Source organism: Hyperolius riggenbachi, chromosome 8 (assembly GCF_040937935.1).
Source record: "Hyperolius riggenbachi isolate aHypRig1 chromosome 8, aHypRig1.pri, whole genome shotgun sequence".
NCBI classification, from domain to species: Eukaryota; Metazoa; Chordata; class Amphibia; order Anura; family Hyperoliidae; genus Hyperolius; species Hyperolius riggenbachi.
This window is the reverse complement of record NC_090653.1, coordinates 273809335-273824515: the sequence shown is the minus strand read 5'-3', so window position 1 is coordinate 273824515 and position 15181 is coordinate 273809335. Positions and strand designations below refer to the sequence as shown.

Below are 15181 nucleotides of genomic sequence, written 5' to 3'. Positions count from 1 at the left end.
CTTGCTCCATCCCTTGGCCCCTCCCAGGATGCGGTCCATGCAACTCCAAACACTTCCTCCTTCCGGGTTGAAGGAGGAAGTGTTTGGAGTCACGTGATGCGCGTGGACCGCATCGTGGGAGGCGTCGAGGGATGGAGCAAGAAGACGTGAGACAGGTAAGATTGTATGTATACTCCGGCCCCCAGCAGTCTGAAGTATGTTGACCCCGGCCCTTGACCGAAAAAGTTTGAAGACCCCTGGGCTAGATGGTGAATAACTACTAAGCTGATACTGGTATTCTGTTAGTGTAATCGTTTTTTATTAGAGAAGGTGGCTAGAGAGTACAAAAGAAATGCAGAGGATTTTTGGAACGTGGTACTTTTCTAAATATGGTTAATTGAAAAATTATGATTTTTTTTTTCTTATCACCAAAACATGAGGGAATCTACTGATAATAGTCTTATCGTTAATGAAAAGCTGATGTTCCATCTCTGTTTATTTTTTAACTTGCTGGCATATAAAATCTGCCGTATTGGAGCAATGCCAAGAAATATACAACATGCTTTTGGTGGGGAGCTTTCTCAGGTATCTCTGCCCTGCTGCACGAAACATGTTGTGTATTCCTTGACATTGCTCCAATACAGCAGTTGCTGAATCTGTTGTTGTGTCGTCTCCTTACTTGACTCTTAAAGAGACACTGAAGCGAAAAAAAAATTATGATATTATGATTTGTATGTGTAGTACAGCTAAGAAATAAAACATTAAGATCAGATACATCAGTCTAAGTACAGGAAGAGTTAAGAAACTCCAGTTGTTATCTCTATACAAAAAAGCCATTAAGCTCTACGACTTTCAATGTCGTGGAGAGGGCTGTTTTCTGACTTTTATTATTTCAACTGTTAGTTAATTTATTACTTTTCCTCAGCCAGAGGAGAGGTCATTAGTTCACAGACTGCTCTGAAAGAATCATTTTGAATGCTGAGTGTTGTGTAATCTGCACATATTAGAGAATGATGCAATGTTAGAAAAAACACTATATACCTAAAAATAAAAATATGAGAATATTTTCTTTGCTGCTAATCTTCTAGTAATTATTCATAGTACACAACCAATTCATTAGATCATATATATTTTTTTTCGCTTCAGTGTCTCTTTAAAGCAAATGTAAAGAGACCTACAATAGAATAGTTAGATAAATTCACCCAGGGCCGAGTCGAGAAAGGCTCCAGCCTTAGGGCGCAGTGTAGGAAGGGGCGCTCAGCTATCATTCCCCTATTGTGTTTGAAGCAGAGAGAAATAAGAAAAGGGGATACATGGCAGTGACGGCAAGCCAGATAACTAGAGATTAAAGTGTTGGGGGCCCTGGGATGCCTCTTACAGTGGCCATACATGGTACAATAAAAAACATTCGATTATCCTGTTTATTCGATCTAAATGATCGAATGAAAGTTGAAAATATTTTTTTTCAATTAAGAAATTCGAACGATTATCCCGTTTTTTCAAGAAAAATGAGATCAAACATGCTGGAAAAATCTTTATATTCGATCTAACGGAATAATCAAACTAAATTATCTAATCGAAAAAAAAAGAAAAATTGTACCATGTATGGCCACCCTTAGTCTAATAGCAATCAGTATCAGCGCATTTTGGTATCTCAGCCTTGGGTGCTGGAGGACCTTGTCCTGGCTCTATATTCACCTATGGAATGGCCTCTCTCTGTGTCCTTTTTCCGTGCTGTCCCCCATTCAAACTGACCACCTTCGGGAGTTCTCAGAAGGCTTCAGAAGCACTCGCATCCCTGAGTGATTCTAAAGATGAGCGCAATCCTTGCTGCACATGCACAAGCCTGACCTGTACTCGTGTGTGTGCAGTACGGATTCGCTTATTTTTAGAAGTACTCGAAAGTACTCAGAGACAGGCAGCCCGAGGAGGGTGGAAGACGAATTAAACCTGAAAAAATTAAAATAATTTTGCTGTAGGGACAGCGGAGGAACGAGGGAATGGAAAGAGGATCAGGAAGGTCCTATGGGAACCAGAGAATTCCCTCTCCATAGGTGAGTATCCTTTTTCTTGGGTCCAAAAAAATCATGCAGGTCAGGACTTTGCGTTCTGTCACTCCACTAGACACAATGGACACCAGACAAAATGAACATGACAGCACATGTCTATACAGATCCTATGCTTAACATAGCATTTGTCAACATTTCTACTGGTCCATTGAGACCTTCTTTAACCTGTAGTGTGAACCTAGCCTTAGTCACGTCCCACAACCAACCTTCTGAAAACGTGGAAGTTGCCAGAGAGGAGTGGGATCTTCTGGTGGCTGGTACCTCCTCAGCATCGTTGTCCGGGTATCTTGCACCTTGGCAATCTTATTCTGTGGGTGAAAAGGAAGATTCGGTTATGGGGGGTTGTAAAGGTCCATATTTGTATGGCTACAGTAAGCGGTGGCCATCCTGATATGAGATTAGTCAGGAATGAGAGTGGGATTAGAGAGCTGCACCTTATACACCTTATGGGATAGTGTGCTTGGAATGATAAATTGGTTTAGGTCATATAGGCATGCCCACTGGCATAATAATAGGGGTGTTATGAGGACAACCCCCAGGCCCAGCCAGGGCTCTCCACTGCCCAGCCATGGGTAGTATTGCGGTGATACTTAAACTGTGTGCACTTTGTATTTGGTCAATCAAAAACATGCCTAAAACTGCCCAAAGCCAAAGTAGGACAGAAATACCATATAACTGATTTGAGATAAGTGATTCGAGAAGAGGTGTCCAGGTAAGGATAAAATTAGGTTAAAAATCAAAATAATCAATAATAGAGAGGTGGCTTACATTGAAAGATGACACAAGTATTTGTGCCTGACTCAAGTCAGGGTGAGACAGAATCAGAATCAACTTTCCTAGCCAAGTACAATGATTGTCACACCTGGAATTGTTTGCGGTACACATGGCATTGGCAGTAGTACATAGATATTGCATTTGACAAACAAGGGAAGTATTCATTTAGACAGGCCTAAGAAGCGTACATTAAGAGTATGGGGACAATCCTTGAGAACTCTAAGACAACTAAGGTATTTAGCAGTACTGTTCGGAGTGAGCGGCAAGGGAAACGAGGCGCCTGAGTGTAATGGATTGCGGAGATGCCGCCGCGCGGTCTGGCAGCGGGGCGGCTGTCTCCGCGTTCAGACCGGCGGTTTACGCACAGCAGCATGCGTCTGGTTTGCCTGGGGCTTCTAGTGCACACAGATGGAGAGCTACGCGCGCGTGCGCTAGAAGGCAAGCCCTTTATACCAATAGGAGAGGGATCAGCTGATCAGGTCGATCAGCTGATCCCAGCGCGGTTACTGATTGGCTGAGTGGCGCAGGGCGGCGCGGAGGAGCGCTGCAGTATATATAGATCTTGCTGGTCAGTCTCTGGTTGTCTGCCGTTGCGAATACTTACGTGTGAGCACTCAGACCTCAGTCAGATCCCACAGTGTTTTAGAACCAGGTGGACCTGGGAATTCACACTTAGCCAGATTACTGCTGTGTTATACTTTAGACCAATTTCGGGGTGTTGAGACCAAGGACCTCACACCCAAGCTTAGGATCACTGTGTCATTGCTGTGTTATACTTTAGACCAGTTCTGGGGTGTTGAGACCAAGGACCTCACACCCAAGCTTAGGATCACTGTGTCATTACTGTGTTATACTTTAGACCAGTTCCGGGGTGTTGAGACCAAGGACCTCACACACAAGCTTAGGATTACTGTGTCATTGCTGAGTTATTCTCTAGACTAGTTCCTGGGTGTCGAGACCAAGGACCTCACACCTTAGACTAGGACTGTGCTTTATATCTGTTATGACTATTTGCTCTGTCGACCTCTCTCTTGCTTTCTGATTCGGTACCTCTGCATATCTGCCTACCTGTTGCCAAACCCTGCCTGTACCCGGTTACCGAATCAGCCTTCTGTCTCTGTACCTTATCTGCTCGTGTGTTGCCGACCTGGCCTGCCCGACCCTCCCGGCTGTCACTTGAGTGCTCAGTCTATCTGTACTAGCGGTGACACTATTCCAACAAGTGTCAGTTAGCTATTAGGACTCCTGTTCCTCAGAGAGTCCGGCCTGCTAGCAGCCAGTGGCCTCTACTCCTCTGGAGTCCCCTGGCTGCAGTACAGTCTATTATCTGATCACCAAGTATCACTGGTTGCCAGGTTCTCTCTATTCCCTCTCTCAAGGAGATAGTCCCTGCACAGCCGAGGGCCATCTGCCCCTCAGGTGGTTCCTGGCCGAGCTGCCTGTGTCTCCCGCCCCACGGGAGATAGCCTACAGTTACACCAAACACTTACACTTCATTAGGTGTCCAGAGGTTAGTCATACTTGTATTATTGGTGATTCTGCAGATCATCCATACTCAAGTATACATCTGTATTATTGATGATTCTGCAGATCATCAATAATCAGATTCTCTCTGTGTGCTAACACCAATCATTACACCGAGGTTGTGATAGAACTATGTTAAAAACAAATAAAATAAGAAAAATAAAATGAGATAAAATGAGGTGGCTTACTTCAATGAAGACCAATTCATGTAATAAGTGAATTTTAATCTGCCTTAAACTTGGCTCACAGCACCCTTTGGCACTTTATTCCGCCTGAGGAAGTGGGCATAGACTCACGAAATGCACTGCCAGTGCAAATTAAAATTCAGTTATTACATGATTTTTTCTTCATTGAGGTAAACCACTTCATTTTTTCTTGTTTTATTTGTTTTTAACATAGTTCTATCACATCCTTGGGTCACCTCTTCCCCACCTTTGTGCTTTCCACCCTCCTTTGAAGGGGTGTACCTTTTTGGCCCCTTGTGGCCCAGCCCCATCTATGAGCACTTGGTTGTTTTTTGTAGCAAGAGTGCCCAGCTTGCCTGGACTCACGAGTGGAGTCGGGTTTATGCATCTCCACCTGTCTACAGTGGTTGGCTGCCCTTCTGCAACTTCCCTTTGTAAGCACCTTTTGCACTTTTTACTTGGGATGGTCAGAAGCTACCAACTTCTGATTCAGTGGAAATTTCAATTCTCGCCAATGCCGATTACCGTTTCCGCCGATTTCAGATTTCCAATTCCCGAGGTCTTTTTTCTTTTTTTCTTTTTTCTTTTTTGGGTCATTTTTTTGCTTTCTCTGACTGGCCAAATACTTTTAAATTGATTCTGATTGGTCCAATGCTTCAGAGTTCTGTGATTGGACTAAAATGAACAAGTTGTGATAGTTTCTGAGTTCCGTGGAGTATTTTTTTGGTCATTTTTTGCATTCTCTGACTAGCCAAACACTTCCAAGTTGACTCTGCATTTTCTGATTGGTCCAATGCTTCCAAGTTCTGTGATTGGGCTAATCGAGTTGTGGTAATGCGGTATTACCGCAGAAATCTGATATCCGAGTTCGGATTGGAAATTTGGATTTCCGATCAGAAATGCGGAAATTTAATTCCCGCAAAATCCAAATGAACATCCCTATTGGTGACATGTTGCACTATCGGGGCTCCTGCTGTCTCTGTGTTGTCTCTTTATAGCGTGCTTTGATCACCCTCCACACTTGCTTTTCCTTTAAAGGAGTGCTTTCACTTTAGAGTTAACGCTACACGCTAAGCCTCTACATCAGCGCGGCTCTCCTCTCTGCTCCCATATACTGGTCATATAAAAGATGCATCGTGTATCTCTCCTGCTTGTAACCCATCTCTCCGCCCGCCGACACTAAAACAGATCCTAATTAAACAAATTGTGCGTCTGTGCACTTAAACCATAAAACATGCCATCCGGCGGCTATAAACAGCGCAGAAACCGGTTATTGCCACATTAACACCACTCTTCCTGCAGCCATAACATATAATCCAATCACTGGCCGACCCTAAACGCTATTTAAATATTACCACTCTCTTCTATTAAATGTCTCTTATGGATTTTTATTTAAACCACCTACATGGAAATGTGAGGTCTCATGATTATAGGATAGTGTTAAGTGGAATGAAAACGCACAGACAGTGATAAGTGGATCGGTGATGGTGGCTTCACCAGTGATAACCGATTTGTTACCTAGAGAGTCTAACTCCCGAATATGTACAGCTAAAATGGCCCTTTACACCCATAGCTAGGGGTACCAGGAAGGAGTGAGGTTGTGGCGACCAGATGAGAACGTATGGGGTCCCAGTTAGCAGTGAGGGTAAGAGTGCCAGGTGGCACAGTGTAGGGTTCCAGGAAAAAGTGAATGCGGGCGTGCCAGATGGCACAATATAATGTACAAGAAGGGAGTGGGAGGGAAAGACTGCATACCAGGTACCAGGGAGGAGTAATGGTGGGGCTTCCAGAAAGCACAATATGGAGTTCCAGGTAGGAGCTAAGGTGGGGTTGCCAGGCAGCACAGTATGGGGTACCAGGTGGGTGTGAGGGCTGGGGTGCCAGGCAGCACAGTATGGGGTACCAGGTAAGCCTGAGGCTAAGGGTGCCATGCAGCATAGAATGGGGTACCAGGCAGGAGTGAGGGATGGGGTGCCAGGCAGCACAGCATGGAGTACCAGGTAGGTGTGAGGGATGGGGTTGCCAGGCAGCACAGCATGGAGTACCAGGTAGGTGTGAGGACTGGGATGTCAGGCAGCACAGCATGGGGTACCAGGTAGGAGTGAGAGTGGGGGTGCCAGGCAGTACAGTATGGGGTACCAGGTAGGAGTGAGGGATGGGGTGCCACGCAGCACAGTATGGGGTACCAGGTAGGAGTGAGGGTTGCCAGGCAGCACAGTATGGGGTAACAGTGAGGGCTGGGAAGCCAGGCATCACAGTATGGGGTACCAGGTAGGTGTGAGAGTGGGGGGGCCAGACAGCACAGTATGGGGTACCAGGTAACAGTGAGGGCTAGGAAGCCAGGCAGCACAGCATGGGGTACCAGGTAGGAGTGAGGGGTGGTGGGGCCAGGCAGCACAGTATGGGGTACCAGGTAGCAGTGAGGGCTGGGAAGCCAGGCAGCACAGTATGGGGTACCAGTTAGGTGTGAGAGTGAGGGTGCCAGGCAGCACAGTATGGGGTACCAGGTAGGAGTGAGGGTGGGGGTGCCAGGCAGCACAGTATGGGGTACCAGGTAGGTGTAAGGGTGGCGGGGCCAAGCAGCACAGTATGGGGTACCAGGTAGGTGTAAGGGTGTGGGGGGGGGGGGGGGCAGGCAGCACAGTATGGGGTACCAGGTAGGTGTAAGGGTGGGGGGGGCAGGCAGCACAGCATGGGGTACCAGTTAGGCGGCAGGGTGGGGCTACCAGGCAGCACAGTATGTAGAATCAGAAGCGGGGTTCTGCTATGAAGCCCCACAATTTGTATTTGAACCTCGAGGTGTTCTACACCAGTCGGTCGGAATCCTTTAAAAGGGCACTCCGCATCCACCAGATTCTACTGACCTTCTCCTTCTTCATAATTCGATAGGCCTCAGTTGCTTGCCGCTGATGTTCCAGCCATAGATTCTGATATTTATGCTCCATCAGTTCATATATGGGGGTTGATGGCCTGAAAAAGAACAAAATTTAAAATAAGTCTGAGGTTTACTGTATATATACTATTCGGCAGTCTAGCCTAGCCTTAGATCAGATGGCTTGCTGGGACTAGTAGTACGACAGCTCTGTTAAAGGGGGCCACCAAAATGTGTCACTCGATTGGGCAACAGAATATTTGCAATTTATTCCTTTTTTAAAAATAAATTATCCATCATAAATTTTCAGCTGCAAAAAGATATACTGTAGGTAGAATTGAACTGATTACCTGTGAGAAATAATCAATTTGACCCAACTATCTGACATAGAAATTGCATGGTGTGTACCAGACTTATATAAGCAGCCTGTCTAATCAGTTTGCTGACTGATTCCCCAGAAATAAGGCTAATGTATTTAAATGCAGGATTGACGGCTTCAGAATGAATAGGGTGGGTGGGTTCTGCCTGAAGGAAATAGTGTACCATCAATGACACATACCTCCCAACTTTTTGAGATGAGAAAGAGGGACACTTAAGCCACGCCCATGTCACACCCCTGATCATGCCCCCGGTCACACCCCTAGCAGGGACTGATCTAGGGGGGAGGCAGGCGGGTATTTTGCCCCAGGCGCAGTTTGTTGGATTCCTAAAAAGGCGGCAAATTTTGGATGGGGAATGGCAGTTCAGGAGCCAAAACCTGATCTTTAGGCGCCAAAACCCTGACCTTTAGGTGCCAAAGCTGGATGGGGAATGGCAGTTTAGGCGCCAAAACCTGACCTTTAGGTGCCAAAACCTGACCTTGCCCCAGGCGCAACTTGGTCTAGATCCGTCCCTGACCCCTAGTCACGCATACCATAAAGATTTCATAAGAAAAATAATTTGTTTTATAATTCAAACCACACTGATCCTTTCTATCCTGGTTCATTTTCCTTCATATTAACATTTTAAAATTAGTAATATATCAATTTAAAGGATGGGAATAAAGTTTAGAGTCAATCAAACACATTTTTAGTAGAGAAATATATATATACTAGCCGTCCCGCGTCGTAGCATACGCCGCATCTTCTATCTATCTAATAGAGTACGTGCCTCAACCTTGAAGCAAGAAGAATAAAGGTCGGTACACACATCAGATAAAAGTCTTTGGAAAAATGAAAGATCACAGACCAATTTTACCCCCTTCCATGTAGTATCAGAGCCACACCTACACAGTCTATTCTATTGAGCTGCACTCCCCATTAGATAGAAATATTTGCAAGATGCTGCACACAAAGTTGCTGTACACATTCAAAAGATCAGTATCTGCAAAAGATCCGTTCCTGCAAAAGATCAGTACCTACAAAATACATTCATAGTCTATATTTCCATGCGGATTATTGTGGACATTTTTCCGCATAAGGGCATAAGCATCCGCATACAATGAATTTTCGATGCTGGTCGAAAACACAAATATTTCTGAGGATTTGCGTGAAAATTCGCCAAAAAACGAAAACAGGATTTTCGATGCGAAAATGACTTAGGCGAAAATTCGCAAGGAACACTGCTACATGCTACATTAGCACTATCCAGGAGAGCCACAGGGAGGATTCCCAATGCCCCCTTTTTATACAACCGCGGGAACCACAGCGGCACCCCGGAGGGGGAGGCTAGGTGCCGCAGGCGACCCCCCCCCCAAGCGTGGCCAGCGCCAGGGAGAGCCGTCTGCACCCACCTCCCAATATTAAAAACAGGCACTTACCGTAACGTCCATTGCGTTCTGCTACATGCGCATTCATTTTCTCATGGAAAGCATTTTTTGCAGTTTGTATCCTTTGGAGGCAGGTGGTGGATGGCTTGCTCCGGTGGTGTGAGCCCTGGAGTGAGTTGTCTGCACCTGTCCTCTCCCCCCCCCCCCCCCCCCTCTGGAGTGCTGTATGTGAGCCAGCCCTGAGCTCTAAAGCTCGGGGTGACCCATGCTTCACTCCTTTCTCATGTGGTGCCCCCAAGTTAATGCGCATGTAGCAGAACGCAATGGACGTTAAGGTAAGTGCCTGTTTTTAATATTGGGAGGTGGGTGTGGACGGCTCTCCCCGACGCTGGCCACGCTTGGGGGGGGTCGCCTGCGCCTCCCCCTCCGGGGTGTCGCTGTGGTTCCCAGGCAGTGAGAGAGCCTGGGACCCTGTGGTCCCCCCGGTTGTATAAAAGGGGGGCATTGGGAATCCTCCCCGTGGCGCTCCTGGATAGTGCTTGCGAATTTTCGCCTCGAAAATCCCGTTTTCGTTTTTTGGCGAATTTTCACGAAAATCTTCAGAAATATTTGCGTTTTCGACCAGCATCGAAAATTCATTGTATGCGGATGCTTATGCCCTTATGCGGAAAAATGTCCACAATAATCCGCATGGAAATTCAATCTATGTGGACGTTTATACCGAAAATTGCCCGCAATAATGCGCAAGAAACTTCTCTGAATGCGGGCGCTAATGCCCTTATGTGGAAAATGTCCGCAATCATACGCAAGTAATGCGAAAATGACTGGCCTTAGGCGAAAATTAACGTGAAAAAATTAGATGGAAAATTTGCCTGTCAAAACGAAATTAGGCGAAAATTCGGTAAAAATGTATCGAAACAAATTTTTGCATTTTCGCTCATCACTGGCAAGTAGCAGGGCGACCGCTTTGCAGTATTGGTTTTTTGACCCTGCATAGTTTGGCATGCAAAAGCAAATGCATATTTGCATGAGCATTGCCTCATGAATAGCCAATTAGGCCAGATTTGCAAAGCCAGACTTGCTAGGGTAGGCCTCTTTTCCACGGACAGTTGATAGGCAGTAACATGCCTCTCAAACTCTTACAACTGCTCACTACTGCCTGGTAACAGCTTGCTGCTGCCTGGAAACTGCTTGTTGCTGCCTGGTATCTGCTTGCTGCTGCCTGGTAACTGCTTGCTGCTGCCTGGTAACTGCTTGCTGCTGCCTGGTAACTGCTTGCTGCTGCCTGGTAACTGCTTGCTGCTGCCTGGTAACTGCTTGCTGCTGCCTGGTAACTGCTTGCTGAGCACACAGCTCAACAGTCCGTGGAAAAGAAGCCTAAAACTTGGTGATTGAGCACGCATACATTTTCTCATGCAAAGTACTTCTTCTTCTTGCTTGAAGGTTGAGGCACTTACTCTATTATATATATAGATTTACATAGAAAGTAGAACAAAGTCCTGAAAGAGGGACAAATGAGGAGGAAAGAGGGACAGGGCTCCAAAAGAGGGACAGTTGGGAGCTATGATGACATAGGTGGAGAAAGCAGGACAAGCCCACTAAAGAAATGTTCAAATTGATGGGAAGGGAATGGATGGGAATGGATCGTAACGGATGCGAATGGATCCAATGTTAACCCATGGATTTGTTCACATCCGTCCGGTCAAACGGATCCGTTCCACACCATCTGCTGAACAAGTTTCCTGCTGCAGCAATTTTTCTGGACCGCTGAGCCTAGCGGAACAGAAACGGAAGCACTGCATTGTGGGCAATGAGAAAACGGAACGTTTATTCACACTAGTGAAGAAACGGACTGTTCTATCCAGCAAATTTCACTTTGCTGATGGGGGTCTGGAGGGAGGGGAGGGTTAGAGTGGGGAAACAGAACGGAAGCAGCGGAAGGCAGATGGATTTGATCGACCAGTAATCAGATCCGTTTTCATGGATCCGTTTGCCACTTAGCGCGTGAACCGGGCCCAATGCAGAGCCATTATAAGGGCAGCAGTCTGTTTGTTTGTGAGGACCCTGTGGCCATGGTCAGCAATAAATGTATAGACTTTAACCATTTCCGTACCAGCAGTCTCTGCCCCCTTAAGGACCAGAGACTGCTGGTACCGTAAAATGGCACCTCCCGACGAATCGCTGCACATACCCGCCGCTCGGCGAGATCGATGGTAACAGCGGTAGCGCGCAGTGCCGAAGCAGCAGAATCTACGTCCAGTCAGAACTGCAGCACCACCTGCTGGACCTAGATTCGTACTGCTTTGGTCCGGAAGCAGTTAAACATTAGGTTTCTTTACATCATGATGCTTATTTCATCATCAGACTACAGTGAGAACTGACAACTGTTTCAGGGCCCCAGCGGGTCCCCTTCTTCAGACTACAGTGTAGACAAATACAGTGAGGTTTTCATACAACAGATGAACGAAATAAAAAGTACCTAATAAAGTGCTTCCCACTCTTGTATTTCCTGTGTGAAAAACCCATGTCTGAGCATAGAGAAAGGTTTCGGTGTATCGCGTAGTAAACTCCCGGAACACCTAGGTGGTAAGCAGAGAGGCCAGGAGTCCAATGGTGTAATACCATTAGTTTAGGGGTAATAGTATTTGAGTTTTATACTCACAAGGATGGGTGGCAGATCCCCACAACCACTGTATAAGCTTGCAGGGAAACAACCATCCCTGCTCCAGGTCCTGTTGGATGCTGGACGGTCGCTCTCCTAGATGTAGTTTTGGGTAAAACTATAACCTCCAAAGGAGGTCTGACTAGATATTTGAGGGGATGCCTTTGATAGCATTAGTGGCACCCATACTCTATGAACATTGTTAAAAAGCACTGTGTATTGACCTGAGGAAGCGGCATAGTACCCATGAAACGCGTTGTCTCTCTTTTTATGAATTTTTATGCCAATAGAAAACTATTATTTTAATACTCTGGGCGCTTCCTTCCCCACAAATTTCAATGTCTTAACAGTCCTATTAGCACAATGGCCTGAGTTTTGCCCTGCCCACCTAGCATAATGACCGAATGAATGAATGCCCACCCACACAGGTGAATCTTTCTATTCCAGAAGTACAAACCATGGGGCTCAAATTTAAGCTGATTTTCAAGGTGCCTAAAAAGATGATTATACATTTTAGTGTTTCAATCATCGATGCAGAGGCAATTACCTATTTGTATTTGTCTGTAGATCTACCTTTAAGCACAGATTAGAGCACAGATCACTTTCCATCCATGCTGATCTAAAGTCCACAAATATAATTGGGCCATGTAAGCATGACTGTGTTGGTTATATCCTGAGCTGTGTGGTCATTACTGCCTCCCGCCACCAACAATGGGGTTATTAATGCGGATTATCTCCTTATAGATCAGACGGGGGCCCATAATACGGTGTCATGCTGCTCGCTCTGGCTGCGTGTCGAGTGCATCGCCGCCGCCTCTGCTCTTGTAATAGCCATTTCTGCTATCGTTGGAAAGCAATGGAGCAAATGTAAATTGCAGAGCTGTTGTCTTCACCCCTGCGGTGACTTTTATTACTTAATTATTGCACTCCGCATGCAACAGAGGCGGCCTAATCTATAGCTGTGTTATTTTAATGATGCGGATTGGGGGGAGGCTCTGGGTCCTGAATACACAGGCTCACCCCAGAGGCTTGCTGAGGATCAGATGAGACATCTTTCTCAATGAATGCCCAGGACCAGTAAGGCAGACTGTACTCCGAGCTTCTGCTACCGCCATGGCGCCTGCTAACCAGCTGTCTGTCACCGAGGATCAGCTGCTGCTTCCATGGATGCCTGCCAGCTTTTAGAGACAAACTCCAAATATAGAAAGACCACCCCCCTACTCCCTAGTATTGACTTTTATTTAAGGACCACTCCAGCGACAAAGAGTAAGCAGTTAAAATTTGACAGAACCGATAGGTTTTGGACTAGTCCATCCCCTCATGGGGGATTCTCAGGGTTTTAAAAAGCATTTCTGGAACAGCAGTTGCTAAAGGACACTCGATGTGAAAATAAACTAATGAAATAAACAATTGTATCTTACTTCTCCTAAAAATGATGTTTTAAGATATTCCACAGTTTTATTTTATGTTTAAATCTACTTTTTTAAGTTTTAACTGTTTTATTGTTTTTGCTCAATGACACATTCATTAAAGTATGCCAGAGCTAAAATTGATGAACTATTGAACCTTTTTATCTCTTTTCTCAGAAGCCATTTTCTGCTAGGAAAGTGTATTATAGTTGGAATTTCTTATCAGTGAGGGTCACACTGTAGTCACTTCCTGTCTGAGTCAGGACTGAGTCAGACACTTACATACCTGATATTTAACTCTTTCAGGCAGAGAAAGAAAAAAAGGAACACATCATAGTTATTTGTGCTAGGCACTGTACATACCCATGTCTATCTCATCATGTCATATGTCACCTTGGGTATCCTTAAAGGGGTTCTGTGGCCAGTTTTCAAAATGTAATTTAAATGAAGAGATATTCTTTTCATATGTACAAATGTTTTTTTCCCTTGTCTTGTTTAGAAACAACAGTGCTGTCTCTCTCCTGCTCCTTTCTAATTATTCATCTAGTTAGACGAATATTGTGCTGCAGGAAGAGGCAGACAATACAGCAGCTGTTTCTCCCTGCTCTCAGCCTCTCCCTCTCCCTGCTGCACGTCATCGGATGAATGCCTGACCTTTCTGTGTGCTCCAGCTAGCAGGGGGGAGATCTGCCACGCTCCAGTGAGGCTGACAGCAGGGAGGAGATCTGCCTTGTGTGGCTTCAGCTCAGCTCATCTCTCACCTCACAGCAGTACAGGGAGACTGTGTACTGACCCGGAAGCACTTTACATTGCAGCCATCATGCCCAAAGGTTTAAAAGTTATATTTTATTAATTAAGTTATTTATTGGCAGCGGGTAGCAGCGACAATAGGAGAAATGAAGAGGGGGAGTAACTTGGGAAACAAGTAATATGTTTATTTTTATGTGCTGTAAATTCATCACAGATCTTATTTATAACTGCATTAGGGAGGCTGGGTGGTATCTTACTATTTTGGCAGTTAGACTTAGCAACTGCTGTTCAGGAAATGCTTTTGAAAATAAAGAAAACTCTGAAAATCCCCCATGAGGAGATGGACAAGTCCAAAACCTGTCAGATTTTAACTGCTTACCCTTTTTGCTAGAGTGGTCCTTTAAAGCAAACCTGAAGTGAAAAAAAACATATAATGAACTGTATGTGCAGTATGAATAATGAATAGAACATTTTTAGCAAAGAAAAGAGTCTCATATTTTTATTTTCACTTATATAGCATTTTTTGTGTATACCATTGCATCATTCTGTCACATATGCAGTTTTAAAACCACACTCTGTATTTTAGCTATGAAACAAAACTTTCCTGTAGTGAGACCTTATCTCAAACTGTCTCTCACTGTTTCTTGGATGTTTACGTGCTTAAAAAACAGGAACTGTCTCCAACCCAAGTTGGGTCGAATAGAAGCTCTTTTGCATACATGACAAATGAACTTCTTTTAATGCTTTCTGTACTGGGAAACCATATGAGACTATTTTCTTTGCTACTAATGTTTTATTTCTTAGCTGTACTTCACCTACAATTTATTATCTCATTTATTATGTTCACTTTAGGTTTGCTTTCAAGACCAACTCCAAATATACTGTAGAAAAAAATAAGACCCTATTATTGACTTTTATTTAAAAGCCTAATAGGGTATTTGTTTCAATTGTATTTCATAGAAATGTAATTATTAAAAAATGCCTATTTAAAATAATATAGCAAAAATTATATGTTTTTAAAACATACAAAACTTAAACAGGAACTTTAAACCTGGATTGAACTTTATCCCAATCAGTAGCTGATCATAAATAGTTCATCAATCATCAATAGATCATCAGGGACGTCTGTATGGCTGATATTGTGGTGAAATCCCTCCCCCAGTGTGATGTCAGCGTGGACTCAAGGTGACAGAGCTGCAGCCACTAGGGC

The 15181-nt window shown here is 44.9% G+C and overlaps 1 protein-coding gene across 1 annotated transcript in view; it reads right to left on the bottom strand.

Annotated features, from left to right (window-relative positions):
* The window catches only part of CFAP77 (cilia and flagella associated protein 77), a 268445-nt gene that overhangs the window by 22580 nt on the left and 230684 nt on the right, over positions 1-15181 (bottom strand). Inside the window, exons 4-5 of the mRNA XM_068249907.1 lie at positions 7396-7501; positions 2255-2356 (exon numbers count right to left, since the gene is read on the bottom strand). Of these exons, the coding sequence (XP_068106008.1) occupies positions 2255-2356; positions 7396-7501 (208 nt within the window). The remainder of the gene's footprint in view (positions 1-2254; positions 2357-7395; positions 7502-15181) is intronic.